Source organism: Oreochromis niloticus, linkage group LG10 (assembly GCF_001858045.2).
Source record: "Oreochromis niloticus isolate F11D_XX linkage group LG10, O_niloticus_UMD_NMBU, whole genome shotgun sequence".
Classification (NCBI taxonomy): Eukaryota; Metazoa; Chordata; class Actinopteri; order Cichliformes; family Cichlidae; genus Oreochromis; species Oreochromis niloticus.
In genome coordinates, this window is record NC_031975.2 from 1,812,046 (window position 1) to 1,834,545 (window position 22,500).

The 22,500-nt window shown below is 41.1% G+C and overlaps 1 protein-coding gene across 1 annotated transcript in view; it reads left to right on the forward strand.

Moving 5' to 3' along the window:
- Window positions 1-22,500, forward strand: part of auts2a (activator of transcription and developmental regulator AUTS2 a) — a 317,199-nt gene that overhangs the window by 56,094 nt on the left and 238,605 nt on the right. The window contains 1 exon segment of the mRNA XM_025910693.1: window positions 19,236-19,442. Within this exon segment, the coding sequence (XP_025766478.1) occupies window positions 19,236-19,442 (207 nt within the window).

Here is a 22,500-nt window from a genome sequence, read left to right on the forward strand (position 1 = left end):
TGTATTTTATGTGTTACAATTTGAGTTATTGTGAATGAGTTGCATAAAGTTTGACCTACCTGACTGTTTTGTTTCACTTTATGTATGAAAATAGAGCCGTTCATTGATATTATAGTCCCAAAAACAGGCTAATTGAATTTGCTGTGGTATATCAGTGATGAGCAGCTATCAGTCAGAGCAACAGCACCTTGCATGCAGCACCCAGCGGTGATGGAGGCGAATCCACTGACAGAGAATATCTTCTCATGCTGCCTCCACCTACGTCTATAAATGCCTGGATATTTTAAGACCTGTTCTCTCGCTGAGAGACATTCTGAGAAATCACTCAAGTAGAAAGTGGGCAAAACAGAAAGCAAAATTACAGCATTTTCATCTTTCATCTTGTTTGCTGTGATGACAAACCCACGGAAAGTACCCACAAAACACTTATCATATGCCATCTGTTTTTTATAGTAGCTTAGATTTTACAGAGAGTCACTTGGTGAAACAGCTTTTATGTGACAGATGAATTCAGCTGTTCGGTTCTCTTTCTGTTACACAGTTAAGCCGAGGGAATTTTTTGGTACGGGGAAAAACTGTGTTGTAGTTCTCCTGTACAATAAATGCACTTTTAGATTAGAATTTCAGACAATCGTTATTATTTGTGTTTTTAGTCCTGCTTAAGAACATAAGTACCAACTAGGAAGCACAGACAGGCTTACAGCTACGCTGTAGACTCTAATTAGCTAACCTTATAAAGAAAAGACATGCATGGACGGCCTTAACACAAAAACTAAAGAAGTAAAGCGGAATAGGAAATGCATGCTGTACTAAAAAAGTCACAAAGCATCATTTACTTTCACGTGACGATTTTAAACCATTTGTGCACACGTGTGTTTAGGTACATTTAAACTCTACTAGCAAACTCAAACAGCACCATGATGCCAGAACAGCTGACAGCAAGTGAGTGGACAAGGGACAATCTGCAAGTTTATTATCAGCAGCACGCCGTAACCACGCCGTATCGTTCCAACACTTAAAGAACATATTGTTATACTTCTACTGCGTAGTATTTAGATTCTTAGAAATAAGATATTGTTCTTTGGTTAGTTCATCAACGTCTGTGTGTGTGTGTGTGTGTGTGTGTGTGTGTCACTGTTTCAGCTATGCAAATTGAACATAATGATGTACGAATAACCTACGGTGAGAAAGTCCGACACCTTTAGATTCAGCCATGTTTCTGTACAAATAAAAGTCAGATCACAGTTCAAACCTTTAGGTCCATTATGATTGTTAAGTAACCAGCCAGCGTGGCTAAATTAGGCTTAGTTTAGAGTTAACTCTGCATCTGGCACAGTGCAGTTATTATCTGTGTGGACCTGCAGGACCAAACTACATTCACAGTGTTGGTGTGAAAAAACAACTTTGGAATTTATTGGAATTCAATTCAATTCAATTTTATTTATGTAGCGCAAAATCACAACAACAGTCGCCTCAAGGTGCTTTTGGAACAAATCTAATACGTCGTCATGCAGCCAAAGAACCATGGTGAGGAAGGATAATCCCAACACGTTCAGCCATTAAAATCTATCCATGAACTGCGACTGCTGCATTGAGGAGAAAAAAAAGTAAAACATCAGAGCGCTTGAATTCTGATGACAAAAAGAGGTGATGACAATAGTCATCAGCTTCTTCCTACTGGTAAGATAATGGTATTGTCTCCTTTGTTGTTATCTGATTGCTTTAAGTAGATAATTTGATTTGTTTAAAAAACGATGAGTAAACGGATATTTTCACCTGCAGTTAACAGTAACTTAATAAAGGCTAGTAAAAAACATCCATCCATCATCTTCTGCTTGTCCGGGTCACGGCGGCAGCAGCCTAAGCAGAGGAGCCCAGACCTCCCTCTCCCCGGCCACCTCCTCCAGCGTGTCCTGGGTCTGCCCCGGGGCCTCCTCTCGGCGGGACATGCCCGGCACACCTCACCCAGGAGGCATCCCTGTCAGATGCCCAAACCACCTCAACTGGCTCCTTTCAATGTGGAGGAGCAGCAGCTCTACTCTGAGCCCCTCCCGGATGGCTGAAAGTCTCTAAGGGAGAGGCCATTTCTGCTGCTTGTATCCTCGATTTCGTACAGCTCATGACCACAGGTGAGAGTAGGGATGTAGATCGACCGGTAAATCGAGAGCTTCGCTTTAACACTCAGCTCTCTCTTCACCACGATGGACCGGTACAAAACATTTATTCTTAATTTCTAATTAAAGTGAACTAACTTCTGTGAAGCTAATGGAATTTCTAGTGTTGCTGTCCAAAAGCAAGAGGACCTTTGGCTACTGAACCAATTGATACCATGATGAAAACACAGAAGCAACACAGACTCTGTCAGTATACTTCGTAATAGACTTCATAATAAAGGTGTCAAATCAGACAGATGTGTCATATAAACATGGAGAATGTTGCAGGTTGAAAAAGTTCATACAATATAAACTGTACAGTAAACAGATGAAAGCATTGGCCTTTTTTTAAACAACTTGCTGATCACATACAAGCCTAAAGTTTGTGTAATGTCTTTTCTATAAATGCAGAGTTCTTTAAAGCAGGGCTGAACTGTCCTCGACCCCAAAGAGAAGATTAGAGAGGCTGTTTGTACGATATTCCACAAGTGGTTTCATCTGCGTTCTGTAATAGACGTAAGGACCCTTTGAGCTCGGTTTTCTAAGACATTGTGCACAACATACATAAGTGTTGAGATTGCTTGTTTCTACTGTACACAGTATAATTATGGAAACTGGGGAAATAATATAATGAATTCTGAAAGTTTCGATTTTACAGCACAGACTACAGATTTTTCCTAACATGTATCAACTCAGTTAAGTTCTGCAAATGTACTGTATGAGGTGTTTAATATATCACCTCACACAGTACATGTACTAACATGAATGATGAACACAAAATGAAAAGCTGATAAGGAGGGCTCACCGTATCACGTCACAGACGTTTAGACTGTTTTATTTCAGTTGGTCTAAGGTTGTAAATGAAACAAAAAGAGGACGAATGGGCTCTTAGTTCAGGTCTGAGACGCTGGTGTTCTAGTGACATATCCAGTAGTGTTAAGTGTCCAATGTAGCAAAGCAGAGTAGCCAAAATCATCTTCATATAACATGTATATGGGAATACTGTTAAAAATTCCATCAAGCGCTCGGAAGGGTCTTAAAATAATGTCGTTCCCATGTGGGTGCTAAGCTCTTTGTTTCAGTGAGACTGAGAGGCTGGAATGCAGCTCAGAGATAATGTGAATCAACAGCGTAACATCCTGCTTCTAACTTTAAGTGTTGTGCAGCTAACCTTTGAGCTGAAGTGAAACAAAGCGGTGATAGCACGTTGAGCTTAGAGCTGCAAGGCAAGAGCTCGAAATTGTTGCTTGCATATTTTTCCGTGCTGGCTTTTCCTTCAGATCCCTGTGTCGCTGGGTGAGATGTGTAGGGAATACCGTCGGTGGCTCTTTTAACGATGTGAAGTTCGTAGGTTTAGGAACTCCTCAGTTAAAAGTCGCTGTAGTTGAGCTGCAGATATGCTCATGCGCACTCTTAATGACTTCAGTGCAGCCTCAGCACGAATTATCAGTCTTGGATCACCAGATGTTGGCAATAAATGTTTTAATTGCTTGTTCGTAAATCCCTCTGCGTCATCACAGCTTTAAACTGCTCGCGCTACATCTGGCTCCTGCTCAGGCAGGTGCTGCAGTAAATATTTTCATTAGATCTTTGTCACAGTGTCAGTTTATTATCAAAGTTTGATAGATTTCAATATAATTAGTTGGAATGTTGGAAGTGAGCTTCTTCACTGTGTAATGGACGTTTCCATGTGCTGTACATTTAATACAATTGTTTTAGTAAAGATGAGACATAAAAGGTTTAGCAGGGTCAAAATGCAGCAGGTTTGTTTATTGAATCAAATAAAACCGATTTCTCTGCATCAGACTCAAGTACACTTGATGGGCTGTGTTTAAACGAGCTGATTTAATAGCAGCTCTGTCCTGAGCTCTCAAAGCTGTGAACGTACGCTCGCAGCAGCCGTGCTCGTATTCACCCACAGAAGACACATTTGATTCTTTCCTGTTGCTTTTCCTTCATTCAGTACAGGAAGCTTACGATCCTGCAGGCCAGAGTTAATTCAGTGCACACATTAAAGTAATTGTCTAAATGTACGGTGGCTTTGAGAGGTCAAACGCACTGAAGCTTAATGAAACACCATCCGGCTGAAAAAGCACGGAAAACTAATAAAACACAACTGGCTAGACGCTGACATGAACAGCTGTACATCATGTGATTAAAACACACATACCTAACCCTCAGCTTATTTTAAGCATGTCTGTCTTCTGTGCATTGTTTGGTTCCTGTCACATCTGTAACTCGTCCATCCCCCAAAAACACTTCTGTTGTGTTTGGGAGATTTTTTTTTCTACTTCCATCATGTTTTTTGTGAGCTCTTGCAATCTTTTTCCAAGTTGCGGTGTGTTTGACCTCTCAGAGCCACCATAGTAAAATGTGTAGTCTTAATTTTCACTGCAATAATCTGTGTTTTTATTGCATTTGCAGCTGTAGGGCTTATTGTAGTAAAAGCCTGACCAGGTGTTCTTCACATGAGGCTCGGACTGAGTGAACCACGTAATACAGTTGAGTAAGTGTTGCATAGAAACAGTAATCATTATAGGAACAGCTTCGGCGTTGGGAAAGCTCTGAATCCAAAATCCTGGAAATGTGTTTTGTCTCTTCTGGCGCTGTCTTCTCATCTATTGTGGAGATCATGAGCTTTCGCTGGGTTTCTAATTACCAGTCCAAGGCCGAGCGCACAGTCTCGTATTACACCGTTAGCTTTAATGTCCGCGGGCTATAAATAGTGCAGGTGTCGGCTCTCTGGTGGAGCCCATGCTCGGTCTTCATAGAGACAGGAAATAGACTCTGCTCAGTGCGCTTCATTGATTTAACTTAATATTCTCTGAGATGAGGTAAGCTGTGTTTGTGCAATATGACACCATTTCCACCTAAAGCACATTAAAGTGACGAAAACGTTTGATCTTTTTTCCTAAATATAAAGTTGATTGCTTTAATTATTGAAAATTAATGTACTTTTTTAATGGTTTACATGCTCATGCAATATTTGGGAAGTCACATCTGCTTTGTGATTATATATATTTAATTAGTTTTGCTTTCTTGTTATGAATCTTTCTAACTCCACCATCACGTTGAGGCTGCGCAGCACATTCATCAGAGTTCAGGTGAGGACAGATTCCTGATCACTGTGGGTCGGGGCAACAGGTTTTCATAACAGAAAACTGAGTGAGCATCAGTGCAATTTAATGATCTTCTTTCTGTACCCAGTTGCTAAGCAACCTGCACTATTCTGTCTGAAGCCGCGACGTCCCAAAAGAAACATCACATCATTGGTCTGAAGAGCTGAGGAATGATACGGGGAACGCAGAGAGGTTCACCCAAAGAGTCTGGCCATTAACCCGTTCTGATTATTTTCTTCTCTAAATGGTCCCGCATGTTTTTAATATTACCTCAAACGCTTCACTGTAACCAAAGGTGTGATAACATTAACAGAATTAATCACATCCTGTTACACCAGACAAGCGTGAAGCCTAACGCTCCCCAGCCTCTTTCGTGGTTTAGAAAGAGATGCCAATTAAGCTGATTGCTTCAAGTTTCCTAAAACCTGATCTTCAGCGCCTGACGACAGTCTGTTGTTGGCGGTGGGCGGGAGAAGCTCACCGAGGACAGGAAGGCTTCGGCATCACCGGCTCTACACTCCCTGCCTCAGACAATTTTCTGCTGTGAATCATAGAGGTGGAGGAGAAAAGAGAGAAATAAGAGGGAGATGCTGCTGCAAAGACGCAGCTTGAGTGAAATCAAGCGTTTCGGTTTCCCTTCTCTCCAAATCCCAGGAGAGGTTGTTTTTCGTTCAGTGGTGCTTGCTCTGACTCCGGCATGCACAGAAAACTTTATTTTTAAAACAACAGACAACAAATGGGCTGAAAAGGTCTGAGAGGACAGAAGGACTGTAAGAACTTTGTCGCTCATTCTGTGTACGAGTAAAGATGTTAATCTGAGACTTTGTTTCTGTCTTAATTCGTTGTGGTTTCATTCATGTGGTATCCTTGTGTTTCACAGTCCTTCACCTGATCAGTAAACGTTCACCATAGTTAAGCTGTGCTCTTCAGTAAAATCTCACTGGTGTTTTTCTGTCACTGCAACAGTGGGAACATATAAACACAGTTAGAAATGCTGTGTAGAAAATGTGTGTGCACTGACTGGTTTTGTTGTTCATACTCTGGCAGCATTGATGGAGACGCTTCTTCTTGGCCTTGAGTGGAGTTTCTCTCAGGGAAATCAGATCCAGGAGGCTCCTCGGAGAAAGTGCAGTCTGTCTGTAGGCGAGAACAAAGCCAAGAAAGTTTTTCCTTTAAAGCTGCAAACATGGACTAATATTTACATTTTAAAAAGGGAGGTAACACTGGCCCCTTTTAGCCCCCATGGAAAGTCAGTCCTTGCCTTCTGTCAGATATTCATACGAGCGATGGATGCACTTATTTATTGCCCGATATTTGCCTTGTTTGCTGCCAGTGACAGCCAACGAGACCAAATTTGTTACGCGCCGTCATTTTTGTGGCACTGCATCCAGTTTTATAAATTTGTGCTTATTCCAAAATAATTTGATGCATGGCTGAGAGGCTAAACATCTTAATGAATATTTCTGTGTTTCACCAGCATAAAGGAGGGCGATAAATTACAACAAAACAAAACAAACAGCAGATGTCGGCCTGCTTGTTATTTTAAACCTTAGTATTAGCTAAAAATGTCACATTTTCCATGTTTGAAATGTGATTATTTGGGCTTAGTTTTTGAAATATTTGATTCAAACGTGGCAACGGCAGCTCCAGCTTCCTCCCACAGTTTCTTCTCCTCCTGCTGCATCATAACGAGTGGTTGGTGCTGTGTGATTGTAGTACAACACTGTCCCCCGGCCTCTTTGCCACAGCGACGGGTTTAGTGATGTATGTGGGAGAAAACGTTGGACTCGCAGTAACGTTAGACATTTTCAGGTAACGCACGGCAAACGTTGGCGTTGCTTTTAGAGCTGTGTCCATCAGCAAGAGCGAGTTTACTGTTGTCTGCTCCTGTTTTCATCCTTTCTGAGTTCAGGAGGTGGTACTGCTGGGGATCCGTCTTTTTCCACTGAGTCATCAAAATATCTGTCGTTCCACATTTGCTTGTAACTTTACTTACTGGCAGGAACTTGAATGCAGTTTGGATCTTTATTCAGTCCAGGTAATAATAAAGTCTCAGTCCTGCCACAGACTACACCACAGCAGGTGTCCTAATACTGTATGATGCCCTCTCTTGGTCGTGAATGCCACTTCTTTGCTTCTAGTACCTCTTCATCATCATCATCTTCTTCTCAGCTCTCCTGAAACCTTGGTTTCTCTTTTAAAAGCTTGAAAACGATTCCATGGCTTCACTTTTCTCAGGTTCAACCTGATTTTCAGTCGCCGTGTGGCAGGCAGAGTTGTGTTGTAATTGTCTGCTGTGTGTGGTTCCACACTTGGCACCATATGTTTTTGTTTGCCTTCTAGCTCTGATTTGCCATGTGGGGATTTTTCTAATGCGCTTACATATGTTTGTGTTGGTTACGCGTCAGATGTGGTGCTCTGCTGCCCACAGACATGCTTTTGTAATGTTGCCAGCTGATCTGTGCGTTAGAGTGTGTTAGTAGTTAAAAAATGCACAAAAAAAGAGGAATCGTTGTAGGTGTTTGGTGCTGCCCAGCCCCCCCACCCCCAGCTCTTTCCCTCAGTTAAATAAAACTCATAAAAACTCGAGCTTAGAATTAGAGTTTGGTCAACTCAGAGGTGATGTCCCATGTTTAACTGTGAGAAGAGGATCCAGAATTTTCACATTTCCCTTGTATTTTCTCACAGGTCCATTTACACATCAAGGAGAATGAAACCAAATGCTGCTTGTTGCTCTTCTTTTTCGTGGTCGTTGTTTACACGGCCGCATGAATTCTCAGCCGAGGCTTAGAGGAGCTCTGAGCAAAACATGAATCATTGCATGCAGTTAACTGAAAACGGTACTTGTTCATTTGTTAATGCCTCTCATTTATTGCTTTGACAGTGGAATGACAGTAAATGTGACGTGCTCGTATTTTATTTTTCCATTCATTTATATTTAGTCACTCTGGACTTTTATCCAGAGTTTTCTAACCAAACAGCGTTCGTGCTGGTTTCATAGTTGTCAGCTGATCTTGTTGATGTTTGTGATCATCGACTTCTCGAGCTATTAGTTGGTTAGTTAGTTACATTTTGTAATTGTTCCATCAGGTTACACAAAGCCACTTCTGTACCGACGCAGCTTACATTAGGTGAAACCACCATGAAGTAAAAGTTGATTTTCATGCAGCGTACTGTTACTGAACAAACATGTGGAGCGTAATATTGAGCAGTTAAAACACCTTCAGTGGTCACATGATTACCATTATATTTGCTACATTTCTGTTTTCTTGCCTGTTTGTGTTTTTCTCACATGTACGTGGCAGACAACTTAACAAATAGGCCTAATTTGCTGAGAGGGAGTTCTCTTTAGCAAACGCAAATGGGAGAATCGGATAGAAGCTTTGACCACATGCGGTCATCGTCAGCGCTCCCTCTCCCGTGTAAGGAAATGCTTCATTTGCCTTTACATCTGTCAGCAATTAGCTGTAATTATTTAAGCCAACAAGGGTGGCTTCAGAGGCTGAAATCCATCCTGCCGTGCTGATCAGCCCGGGATTGTTACAGCTCATTGTTTCCTACCTTGCTGTTTGTTCTCATTTGATCTGTGCAGCCTGCACTTAGTCTTGTTTTCGCAATATGCTTTGCTTATTCAGGTTGTCACCGCATGTCATGCGCATTCGTGTAAACAGAATCGATGATATGATACTGTTAGTAAATATTCGTCTCTAGGATATCACAGAAAAGGTGTGTGTGTGTATGCATGTATATGTTTTTACATGTATGTCTGAATAAAAGGCCTGCTGCTTTACATCCTTCCTTACATATGAAAAGGGCAACACTGCCCACTTTGTTTATTTAGTGATTACCATAAAAGAAGCAGGCTGACAGGCTCCAGCTCCTCCTCATGTTTATTAATAAGGGTAAATGTTGTGGGCTCTTATGGCTCAAGCTCAATATGTTTATATAAGTTGTACAAGAGCTGTACTGGCACTGTTAGAGTGGAATCACTCTGACATGTGCTGTGTCATAAATACAAACAGATCTGCTGACTTTGGCTTTTAGTACAAATCTCCTTTTGCTGATACACGTGTCTTATACCATACTTTGTAATTAAAAACTGACAGTACAGGTTTTGTCTCCACTTCCAAGCTGGATTATTGTGGCTACAATGTAGCCATAAGTGTCTTTGGTAAGGATTTATGTGCTGCTTTCTTTTTGTTTGGGAATCAGTTGTACTTCTGATTCCCAAACAGATAAGACGAAATGACAGAGATAGAAACTGGTTTCCCATGACTCCAGTTCTTCTTGGCTGCTCTCTGAGCTTTGAGAGAAAAAGAATCAGTGTTTGTTTAACAGACAGACAGGAACAGGACCTGGTTTTGGCTCATCATATCCAATCACCCACACGATATCCCCTTTTTGGTTTTTCCCCACACACCCATCTCTCTGATGGGGGGAACAAGTGTCTGTGATTAGATGAGTGCCAGGAAATTGTGTAGGTGTCTTTGTAAAGCTGTGCATTTTTAAAGTGGACGCTGTTGTGTCGGCTCTCACTGTTGTGACGTTATGAGAAACGAGGCAACGATACAAGCAGGAGCAAACATCCTGCAGATGCTTCTGTCTTTCAGGGAAATCATTTACTGAAAGCTGTCTGGCTTAGACGAGCTCATCCCCTCCGCCTCTGGAAACACTCGGGTTGTTAGCAGCTGGATCTACTTTGAGACACCAAAGATGGTTTTCAGGAGGGAAAAATGATATTTGTACATCAATTTATTTTTGTTTGCTTATAAAACACAAATTCTAACGGGTGAAACGAGCCACTGTGTGGAGATAATTGTTTGAGCATGCTCAGACAGCAGCACCTGAGGCACGTGACGTGGAACAAGTGCTTTCGACCTCCCTGCTCTCTAGGGCTGTTCGATATAACGATATATATCGGATGACGATATAAAAACGCTATCGTTTTTTTCGTGGTGTCGCAAAATAAACTGTTTACAGCAATATTTTTTCATTATTTTGATGGTCACTGTAGTGGCTATATTAATTTCCTAAAGTTCTCTCTTTCTCTTATATTTAATATAACCACACTACAGACGTTGTCGTTTATGTGTTGTCGTTAGCAACAACGATGGTAAAACCACCTCGTGTCCGCTTGTTTATTTTCCACATAAACCTTTCACAATAAAGCTCAAGATCCTGTTGAGACTTCAAAATAAACTGAATCACGTGAAAGATGCAGAGTGTTTACGGATGAGGAGCAAAAAAGAGCCGTCAGGTGCTAAAAAATAAACCTTAGACTCAAACGTTAGAACAGGCTTTTCCCCGCAGCACGCTGTGTAATAAATACTCACAAAGAAAACGGCGGCCGTTACAACCTATGTCTAAAAATGTATCGTTTCATGCATCAGTTAAAACACTCGACTCCAGGTACGCGACGCCCAGCTGGAAACACTTCACGCAAGTCGAGCTGCCCGAGATTCACAGAATTTACAGAAAATGTTACATTTTTGTGATTTATATCGTTATCGGACGATAGATGTCTTAATATCGGGATATGAGATTTTGGTCATATTGCACAGCCCTACTGCTCTCACACTTTGCACGTTCTGCAATATAACTGTATTTATTTCAGCTACATCACAGTCGGCACTTAAGGGCTTAATTTTATTCATAAAGTGCATTGTTGTCATTCAACACCACATGAATCAGCCTGACCAAAAGTCAACACTGATTCATAATTTTTAAAAAAAATATTACTCTTTTGGATCAAATGTATTTTTTCTTCATTTTATCCCTACATGGATTTGCACTTGTATCCAGTAGTTTTGCTCCTCTTTTACTCGAGCCCTTCTCTTCCATGTTTTCTGTCTTGTTCTTGTATCAAAGTTGTGCCTCTTGAGCTGCGCTGTGTTTCTTTGCTTTCAGAAGAAACGGTCATCCAACGTGCATGAACTGAATGCTCAGTGACAAGATTAGCACTCAGGTGTAGCTGGATGGTCTGAGTGGTTCCTGAATGCAGTATTTCTAAGATGATGTGCACTTGTGTTTGTCCAGTAGTACTCGGCACCTTGTGGGCAGGTAATGGTTACTGTTGCTGTAGAATACAACACAAAACTTCTTTCCTTTATATTCTAAAACTTATAAAGGCCCATAAACAGTACTGTAGCACAGCAGTTTATAATGGCATGTAGCAGAACACCTTATAAAATATTCCTGTATTCTGGCCAGTATGACTTTGTCGGCTGCTACAGGAACATTTGGAGATTAAATTTGGGATTTAGCAAACTGAAACTGTCAGAGGGATCCGCCTCCAAACGAAGAATTTCACAAAACGTTTTGACTTAAAACCTCTTCAAAGAGCTCTTTCCTGTGTCTGACCTCAGCTCTCTGTTTCTCTAACTGATGTTTACTTCAAAAAATATATAATAGAAGCATCTGGAACATAAAGCTGAGAGTCATAGTTCTTTTGCTACATCGTAACAAAAGAAGCGGTGCTGCCGTGGGCACCTCGCCCGTGCCAAAGCGCTCACAGGCGGAGGATAGTCCTTCCCCCGATGCTATCACGGAAGGAGATGTTCACACCTATGCGTCCAAACTGCAAATGAATCGCGCATGAGCGAAGCCGCTGCTCCCGCACTGACTGTAACGCAGTCAGTTCTTCTTTTACGTTATGCTGTTTTGTGGATCACAAGGTTTAAAACTACTTATACACACACACACACACACACAGTAACTCCTACAGAGTGCCTATTTTGGTCACTTTTGCCGGTCCAAGCCCGGATAAAGGAGCAGGGTTGGAATTGTGACATTAAAAAAAATAAAAATTGCTAAAAAAAATTAATTTGTAGTTCTAAATAAACTCTAAATGAATTTAGGACGTATTTTACTCACTTTATGTCTCTTCCACGATGTTATTTCTCTCTCCAACAACGTAGGTTACAATTACATTAGCTGACCAATTATGCAAATTAGGCAATGACGTCATTTAGCGACTTCTAGCGACTTTTAGGACAGCCAATAGCGATTTTCCTTACTGAGGAGTTGGCAACACTGATTCCAAGTAGGAAGTGTTATGAACAGCTGATCGGATCGGCAAAGCGTGTTTCTGGAATATTGTTTTTGTTGCTGGAAGTGCTTTTTATGCAATTTTTGCAAAGCTATATGTGGAAGGAAACCGTGACTTAGGACAAGCTAATGGAATAAGATGTAAGTACAACTCCTCCGGTTTCATATGCAAAAAGAATTATTGCGTTACCTTATGTGGTTCCAGTTCTACAGGGATTTAAAAATATTTGGGCAAAACGGAGCGTGCCTGCTCCGACCGGTTGTAAAGGGTTAATGATATATTTTATGTAATAATTTATAAAATTAGGGTTAGAAACGATAGAAACGATAGAAGACAAATGGCACGATAGACACTTTTCTATCGTCCACACGATACATATCGTCATATCGCCCAGCACTAATGGGAAGGTTCATTTGTCCTTGGTTCTCAGGAGGTTAATCAAATGTTGTTGGACATTAGGGTCACTGTAAGCATAAAGGTTTCTCAAAGGTGGCTTTTAAACGCAAGACAAACGAGGATGAAAAGAAAGAAGGAGTAGCTCTGTAGTTTTCTTATTATAAATAAAACCTCATTTATTCTGTGGCAAGAACACTTCTACTGCGTAAGGCCTAGAGGAATATTCAGGAAATGTTATGTAATGCACTGTATTCAACTACTCACTGGCCACTTTATTATGTACACATTGTTAGTACTGAGGTACTGGACACATTCTTCTGTCAGAGCTTCGGTCCATGCTGATGTGAGAGCATCACAGAGATCTCCACATTCATGATGCAAGGACTGATATCTGAGCCAGTTATCAGTTATCTGGTTTCACTTAACCTAGCATTTGTAATCAGGCTAAGGTAGTTATTAAAATAAACCTCCAGCTATTAGAGATGGGCTAAATACTGCAATATTTCAAGAAAATTTGTGATAATATTTCTGACAGTATATATATTTTTAAAACTATGATGTATACAGCCTGCAGAAGGCAGCAGTTCTGAATGTAAGTAAATGAGGTGCAGTCTTTCTTTTCCACTGAGCTACCACCGCTGATGACACACTTCCTAATTTAAAGTGTGAATCTATTGAAACAAGGTGTCAACAGCAGCATTACAGTAAGAACAAAGCATGGGTAATGTTTTCCCTGGAAATTTATTTCACAATAACTGAAGTAACTAAACCATGAAACCCTGCAGGAGCTGCACAGTCCTGTCACATAATAAAACATAATGTTGTATGTTGGGTCGAGCTTTTTAACCAGTTGCTTAAAGCACTGCTTTTCCACCAGTGATCTCTGTCCACCGTTTATATTAAGCCTACCCTCTTTGATACCAGGAAGGAAAAGAAAATGCTGATTGTGTAAGTTGAAGGAATCAATGCTCGATCATTAAGACACAGAGAAACAGAAGACAGATGTTAGTCCATTAAATGAACATTTAGATTTGTGTGAGAGAGTCTGCATTTTATTCTTTCAGTTGCAGCCTGCGTGGTGTTTAATGAGAGAGGTGCCCAGCTTAGCATCCTATATTTAGGCACATATAGCAATCAAATTAAAATCAGTGGATAAAATTATCTATGAATCTATATTTTTTAACTCTAATCTATATATCTATAATTTTTAATATAGATTTGTAGGATTCATATGGAAAGACAAAGACTTGGTCAAAAAGGTCAAAAACAAAAAACCCTCACACTGAGGGATGGGTATCGTTTAGGTTTTATCCGATACCGGTGCCAAACCGGTACTTTTGAAACGGTGCCGGTGCTTAAACGGTGCTCAAACCGGTGCTTAAAGAATGGAGAACACACACTTTGTCCAAAAACCTCTCATGTTTAACTGTTTTCCACTTTTTCTTTGGTCATTTTAGCCTTTTTGGCCAGGGTGAAGGGAGTATCTGCCATCAAACAAGAAGACAGCCGCATGTAACTACGACGGTGTTTGCTAGTTCACCTTACATGCATTAATGTAATAATGTGGTTAGCCTACTCAACGTTAATTACACACGAACAACATGAAGCTACTCACGCAGAGGAGAACGGCTGCTGCTGCTGCCATCATCATCCTCATCATTTCTGCTACGCTGGCAGGGCTAGGGGCCAGGACTCTCCTCTTCGGGTTCTTGGGGGATGTTGCTAACTCCGGGTCCGCTAACAGGCACCACACCCGCAGTAGATGTGCACGGTGTGAGGTCTCGCAGCAAGCTATCAAACACGGCGCATTTCTCGGCTTTTAAAAAAACGCTATGTGTCGCCAGGTGTTTCATCAGATTTGAGGTGTTACCTCCTTTGACAGTATCACAGTATCAGCTTAAAGCACTTGTTGCAGGCTGCTGAGTTTGCATCTTTTGCTGTGAAGTACAGCCAGACTTTTGATCGCTTCGCCTTGAGCATTTTTAATCTGTAGCTCTGCTCTAAAAGAACGTACGTACCTGGCCCCGCCTACTACGCTTGCAAAGGTAAAATGATTGGCTAGAATCCAAAGTGTATGACATCTCAGTAAAAAATAAAGCACCGAAATGTGCGCTGCTTTTCGGTCTGGTTACTACCGTTTATGTCAGAACCGGTGCCATCATGGCACCGTATACCGGTACCCATCCCTACTCACACTGCTTTCAGCGCACAGAGGTTTGAGAGTGTGCAGTGGTTTTATACCTGTTGATTTCTTAATCCTTGCTTTCTTATTGATACTGAATTCTGAACCTACCATCCAGCTGTTACATCGAGAATGGAAACCGTCAGACTGGGCAGTGTTCAGTGGTCTGTTCTGATGCTGTGTACGCTACCTGAGGCCTGTTCGATATGACGATATATATCTGATGACGATATGAAAACGTCTATCGTTTCATTTCACACTATCGTTTGTTTCATGGTGTCACAAAATAAACTGTTCACGGCAATATTTTTTCATGGTTCTGATGGTCACTGTAGTGGCTATATTCATTTCTTAAAGTTCTCTTGTTCTCTTATATTTAAAATAACCACACAAGTGACTGTTTTTAGGCGTTGTCGTTAGCAACAACGACAGTAAACCCAGCGTGTGGCTCTGCCGTACGCTTGTTTATTTTCCACATAAACCTTTCACAATAAAGCTGAAGATCCTGTTGAGACTTTTCAAAATAAACTGAAATGATGACAAAATACATATCCTCAAACATCAAATTTCAGAATATGCATCAAACAAATGACCTCAAATAAAAACATAAGGTAACTATAAATGGCGCTTACAGTCACCACGTGGATGCGGGCACAGAGAATACCAGCATGGCCAGTGAGGATGAGGCAGAACCAGTTATGAAAGAGTCTGACACGGACAGAAAACTGTACTGTGCAAATTATGGCTCAAACCAGTGTTTGCCAGAAACTGATGCTCGTATTTAAACTGCTATAAATAACTTGTTGGGCTATAATAATTGAAACGTGTCAGATGTATCCCTCTTGAGCCCGACGCCACTTTTCTTTTTTACCTTTGGGTTTTGGGTGTTAGATGCAAACAAATACTTGAATATTATTCACACAGAAATATGTGGCTTGAAAGTGAATTAACGTGTCGTAAACCCTCGTGTGGATACCTGCAGATATGCATTGTGACTTAATGCCACATTATAATTAGTTTGTACACCGACAGACAATCATAGTAATGAAAGCTCGTGCAGACTGAGCCATACTGAGCAATTACTTGCTTTCAGTGTCATCATAAGGCAGTGAAATAAGGAATTTGTCTTGCTATTGTTCAGTGAGCAGGGAAGACATATTGTGCATAATTTATTCCAGGCAATCAGTTGGTTTAAATGCTCAGAAGCACGCAGAAGACTGGCACAATGGAAGGTCTCTCAGCCTCATCATAACTTTGTCACTTATTCTGCGCGCTGACAATACATGTCATGTTACATTATTTGCCTTGGATGAGTGTGGGCGGAAAAGGCAAACAAGATTAGTTGATGCATGCACTTGTTTTTCTGTGAGTGAATTGAGGCCTTTAGAAATGGTTTAGTGAGTCAGTGCCAGTAGCACACCCATCAAGCTCATTTCTGACAGCAGTGGATATCTGTGAAACTGCTCGAGTAATTCTCTGCCGGCACGCTAAGGTTGCTTCGAGGTGGTCCATCTGAGTAGCGGCTGCTTGAGACGGGCTGGATTTTTCCCCCTAACCAGTGTGTGCTGGAAAATCTGCCTCGGTTTGATTCCTTATATGCACTGTACGCCAGCTGTGAAGCTCACTATGGTTTCTGTGGGCTGTGGGTTAAATCCTAGACCGAGTTGGGGTTTGGTAGACTCGTTCAGAGTCTACACTGAGCGGTGCTGAACAAATACAACTCATCCTTAAAGATGTTGATGGATTAAGAGGTTTTATTCAAACTAGAAAGACAGAGGGCAGAAGTAACAACTATGAACCACACAGGTTTGAACCAGAAGAATAAGACTTGACAGCTGATAAAGGAAAAATAACTACTTGTATAATTATTCTTTTATAAAATCTAAATGCTTACACGTCACAGAATGATTAAAGTTATTAGGTTAAGACAGAATTTGCAACAATTCAGGCTGTTTATCCAACTGGAAAAACAAAATTCCCGTCCACGTCCCGTCTGTGTTCCAGTATTGGGCTGACCGGGCGCAGACAGTAGCGCCATCAGCTTCAGAAATTTCCCTAAACTCTAAACTCAGGGCATTATCAGTGGAAACAGTGGCAATACTGTAACACTGTGAGCGTGTTACTTCTGCACGTACTTCAAAATCATTCTGATTTAATCTCCAGAAAGTCGTTCCAGAGCTCAGCAGTCTCTTTTTTCTCAGATGCTTTCTTATCTTCTCCTTCTGCGCCTGACTGTTAAGTGAAGTGCGTCTTGATGTAAAGCCTCAGTAGTAACGTTTGTGAAACAGCTCTTGACTGTAGACTTTGCCTGTAATGTATTCACCTCCTGACTTGGTTAGTGTGTTTTTTCTGCCTTCTTCACTTTCATCAAGGCGTCTTCATGTTACCAAATACATATTTACTTAAAGATGGAAAAGTTAATTCCATTTGTCAATAAATGGTGAGACAACGAGCCACACCTGCAACATTGATGTTACTGTTCTGCATTTAATCAGTCCAGTAGTTTCAAGCCCGTAAATATAAAATAAGCTATAATTGCATAAAAAACAAACATAAAGTGTACACTTGCATCATGTATCGGTGCTACAAATGCACACTGCATTAGAGCTGGTCTTTCCAGCCTCAGTGTTGTAGATTATTGACATGTTATCAGTGCAGCTGTGGCAGCTTTGCACTTCCATGCTGATAGCCGCTTCATCTGCTTAAACGTCTCCCTGGGGCTATTAACAGCAATGGCTCGAACAAAAAGAGTAAAATAGGTCACCACTTCAGATAACAAAGCTGATTTGCTCGATAACTTTTACAGTAGAGGCTGTAATACATCGCACAGCCCCTTCAGCTGCAGTCGATTAGTGTTGATGAGCGCTGTCAGACTCTATAACTCCCATATTGCAGTTGCAAGTTGTGTAACTCATCTTATTGCTTTGTTTTCAGTATCCAGTTTGTCCATGAAGAGAAATGTTCTCCTGTGTAGTTTTATGTTGACAGAAGACAAAATGGACCGAAATGTTCAGGGCTTCTGTTGCTAGCTCCGATATGAGCCTCTCAGCTACACGGTCGTGTTTTCTGTCTTCCATCAGATTTGATTTAACACCATTTTGTGATCAGTGCTACTTACTTTACCTCATCAAAGTCCTCCAAACACAACTGATGCATGAACAAGAGAGTGTGTAGGTACATGCTAATGTCAGCGTGCTAACATAGTGATTAGTCATGTTTTGACACAGCTGTTTTATGAACATGTTAGCTAAAGTTGAAGCGGATGATCCGGTTTTCTGGTAAAGTCATCGCAGTTCATCCTTGGACCATGAATATGTGTTTTTAATTTATTTATCAGCCTCACGGAGGAATAATGAGTCACCTTTCATTAGCAGGTCATCCAGTAGCTGTGAATATCTGTTCAAGTCATGTTCCACAGAGAGGGTTTGCTCCGGTGACCTTTCACCTTCGCGATAAGAAGCATGTTAATCAAAGCAATTACAGTCTGTCCACTCAGTGACTACACAGAAAAAACACTTAAAAATCGTCTTGTCTTTTGTAATCTGTGATCTGAATGCGCTGTTGCTCCAGACACCTCTCCTTTCCAACATGAGCTCTATAAATACACCAGAGGCTCGTCTTTTTCAGTGTATTTATTGGTTTCCATTCGTGTCACTTGCGTTATTACAGTCCATGTGCACATACATGGTAATGTCCGAGCTGACAGGCGGGAGGCAAAGGAAAAAAAGGATAGAAGACAATGAGCCGAAAATATAATATATTTAAAAAAAATTAAATCCATTTAAAATATGTCAACATGGACTTTGTGGTTGTGGCCGCTACAGTGACTGAAACCAAAGGGCAGCTGTGGTAAAGCATGCGGGTTGTGTAGCGTTGCGTGAGACGCAGCACTAAACTGTCCGCGGTTTAAACCCATCTGGCATTCGCTGGAAGCTCCACTGTGTTCTTTAAGAAAAGGAAAAAACTGTCAGTGACCTTGTTCTTTTCTTCTTTGTTGGAGAAAATTTAGTGATGGAACACCGTAGTCTTTCTGCATGATAGCCCTTCAATTTAGAGCAAATTCCCTCCACTGCTTATTGTAGAGGAGATTTGCTATCTGTCAAAATGGGCTTTTGTGAAAAGGTATTCAGCTATTTTTGAGCTCTGCAGTGTGTAATGAGCAGCTTTTCATAGATATAAAAATTCAGTCAAACACACATTTAACTGCTGATTGTTGGTGTGACTGCAGGCTTCTTACAGGCCAGTTGTCTGGCTGATACAGTCTGTAGCACATTGCTTGCACGAAGATGAAATGCTTGTTTTGACTCTAATAAAAGCTTGTTCTGTTTTCTTTGTAGAAGAACATGGCACTAAAGCCTCAGGAAGGCAGAGACAACCAGGCAGGATCCCTGCATAAGAAAACCCCTTCTAGGGTTCCCAATGGCCTGAGCCTGGAGCCCTGCAGGAACAATTTCCACCACCAGTCCTCAGACCAGGAGAACAACCCCCGCTTGGCTCACTCGCAAGGGAAAAAGAAGAAGCACCTGAACAAGAAACACACGATGGTGAGTCATCACAATGTTTAACCCCCCGATAAACCAAAGAAAGCAGTAGGAGTAGAAGGTTGGATACATCATTAAAAACATTTTTCTTATAAATGCTTGTTTAGTTTTAGTTGCCTTTAGTTTAAATAAAATGAGTACTTGACTCAACAACTGGTTGTTTACAGGCTCTGGAGATGAATGGCTGTGGGCTTAATGGAGCAGCTGTTGTTACACTGTGGCATTTGAACCAAAACCACAGTCTGTTCCTAACCAAGTTATTCTTATTGCATAAACCTGACCAACGAGTCAATCTGAAAGTAAAAGGCCAAGCGCAGTGCCCAGAGGTCTCATGGGACTTCACACATCTGTAAAAATGGTATAGCTGCTATGTTAGAACACTTTGGTGGAAAGCAGTTTATAAAAAAATACAAATTTCACAGCAAAAAGCAAAAAAATCAAATGGCATAGATGCAGAGTGGGGATGCAAAAAGCATATCAACATTTTAAGGACTGAGGTTTGTCCTGTGCTTTAAAGTGATGCTTGTTGAGCAGAAAATAGATCCTGTGATGGTGTCGATGTTAATAATTAATGCTAATACTAATTCAGCGTCCAGCCGCTGCAGGTCAGATGCTCAGAGTTTTACTGGCACGTGTACATTTTTACTGATCTGTGCAGTGGGGAAAAAGCTTTTATATTTTAAAATATTAATACAGTTTAATTGATACAATGTAATTTATTGATCTAAATCTGTAACATAATGTTACTAAAGCCATGAAATAAATATGATTGAGTCTGACCGATGCGCCCCTTTTTGGTGAAAAAAGTGGGACGGCCAATTTTAATTTTCTAACACTTGTTATTCACACACGTTCTCATAAATTGATTTCTGTTGGATTAAATGACTGAAGTAAATAATTTGTATCTATAAAACTTTGCACCTCTAATGGTTAAATCAAAGAAGTCCAAACGCTCTACAAGTGTGAAGTCTAGCTCCTGAGTGGTGTGGGTGTAGTTTAATGTATGACTCAGAACATGTTTTTGTGTGTAGCAAGGTGATGAGGTCATTCATGAATATTTGTGGCACCCTGATGCAGGAGCACAGTTTACAGCACTGTCACACAGCACACAGGCAGACGCAGAGGTCGAGCTGAATATGCAAGCGTGTTGCATAGGTTCATGAGGGAGAACATACACAAGGTTTGTTTCATATTCACACAGTTTGTTTCATATTCACACAGTTTGCTTAAATGTACACTGTGCAGTGAAGGTGTTTCAACTTTGACCTGCTGATCTGTTGGTCAAAAATCTGTGCATTGCACACATGTGGATATCACATAAGCAAGTTGGATTGCATCACTTACATCACAATATTTTTCTTCTTATTTGCCTCATACCTGCCTAGTTTTAGGGGGATTTGCAGAAGTCTAAATGCTGTTCGAGCTAACTTTGTTCTCTGCTAGTATTTTTTCAAAGGACTCATTTGTCCCTGTTGCATCTTGTAATAAATGGATTAACACCTGATGGGAAACTTTTATTGCACTTAAATCAACATCACGAGTTGCCTTCCATTTGAATAATGTCATTTCACGGTTTTCTCCTTCGCTGCTGTTTGGACACGAGCACACACACACACACACACACACACACACACACACACACCCTTGAGCAGAGCTGGTGCCAACGTAAATGGCAGCAAATATTCAGTAATAGGGTCTCTTAAGTAACACATGTGCATAGCTGCCTTTGACAATGTCAAAAATATGTTATATATGGTATGCTTTCATTTTATATGGTACACTGCGAGTAATGTAAAGCTCAGCTGGTGATCTCTTCAGTCTGTTACTTTCATTCATGTGTGCAGCTCTCGCAGGCTGTTTTGGGAGGGTGTTGTGACTGTTTCATGTCCTTTCCTGTTGTGACTAATATACATTGTTGCTATTACGTTTGTCTATAAAATAAATCTATACTCGGATATTAATATCAAACGAAGATACTCATTTACAGCAGTATGGATGCCGACAGTGCTGTATGTTCACACAGCACCACTGCAGACAGACACACAGCTCCTCCCTCACTCACAGCTGCAGTAGTTAACATTCATAACGCTGATCAGTGCTTCAGGAGGAATGCCAGAAATCAGTAAAGCTCCTGTTTCAATAACACTGAAGTTAACATGTGCACATCTTAGTGTTAGCAGTTAGCTGTTGGTAATTATTGGCAGCCACAGTTGTCATCTCGTTAACATAGCAGCTAGTGCACTTCAGTTAAATAAAAGGTGAATAATATTTGACGGCTGAACAGCCATGCAGAGCAGATTACTCTAGATTACCAGAGTGTGGAGAAGTAATCTGAGGGAACAGAGTGAAATTCAGAGCAGCAGAATCAGAGTTCAGGGCTGAGGGTGTAAAGAGCTGCAGATGTTACACTTTAATAAATTACTGTAAAAATAGGAAAGTGTTTCTTATTTTGTTGTAGCCAGCCAAAGACTGTTTCACACTGAGCGTCTTTATTTTAGCATGACTGTGCCGTCACACTCTGAATCACACAAATTCATTGGTCATTTTTCGAAAGTGGTCTTTGTCTGCAATAATTAAATTTCCTGGATGGTGGCAGCACGGGTGGTGCAGCGGTTAGCACTGTTGCTTCACAGTATGAAGACTCTGAGTTTGACTCGATCGCCTGACCAGGGCCTTCCTGCGTTTGCATGTTCTCTGCATTTGTGTCGCTTTTCTTTGGGCACTCGGTCTTTCTCCCACAGGTTGATTGATTTTGTGTTGCTGTGACTGTGATTGTGTGTTTCAGGGGAGAATGACGATCATGTCCAGTCCTGATCTTCTGAGCAGCCAGTGTCTGCAGACACATTCAGACACGCATGCCACATTTTCTCCCACATGTGAGCTGACATGCAGGCGAACATTAACTCGGCGTGCGTCACCACAGCGCGCTTTCCCGATGGCTCTATCTTGATAGTGGCAACACTAATGAGTTAATTGCAAGGCATTCAGGGTTTTCACTGGTGAGAGCTCTCCAAATTACAATGGCACACTCTGATCTCAGTAAATATCCTAAACGATTGTA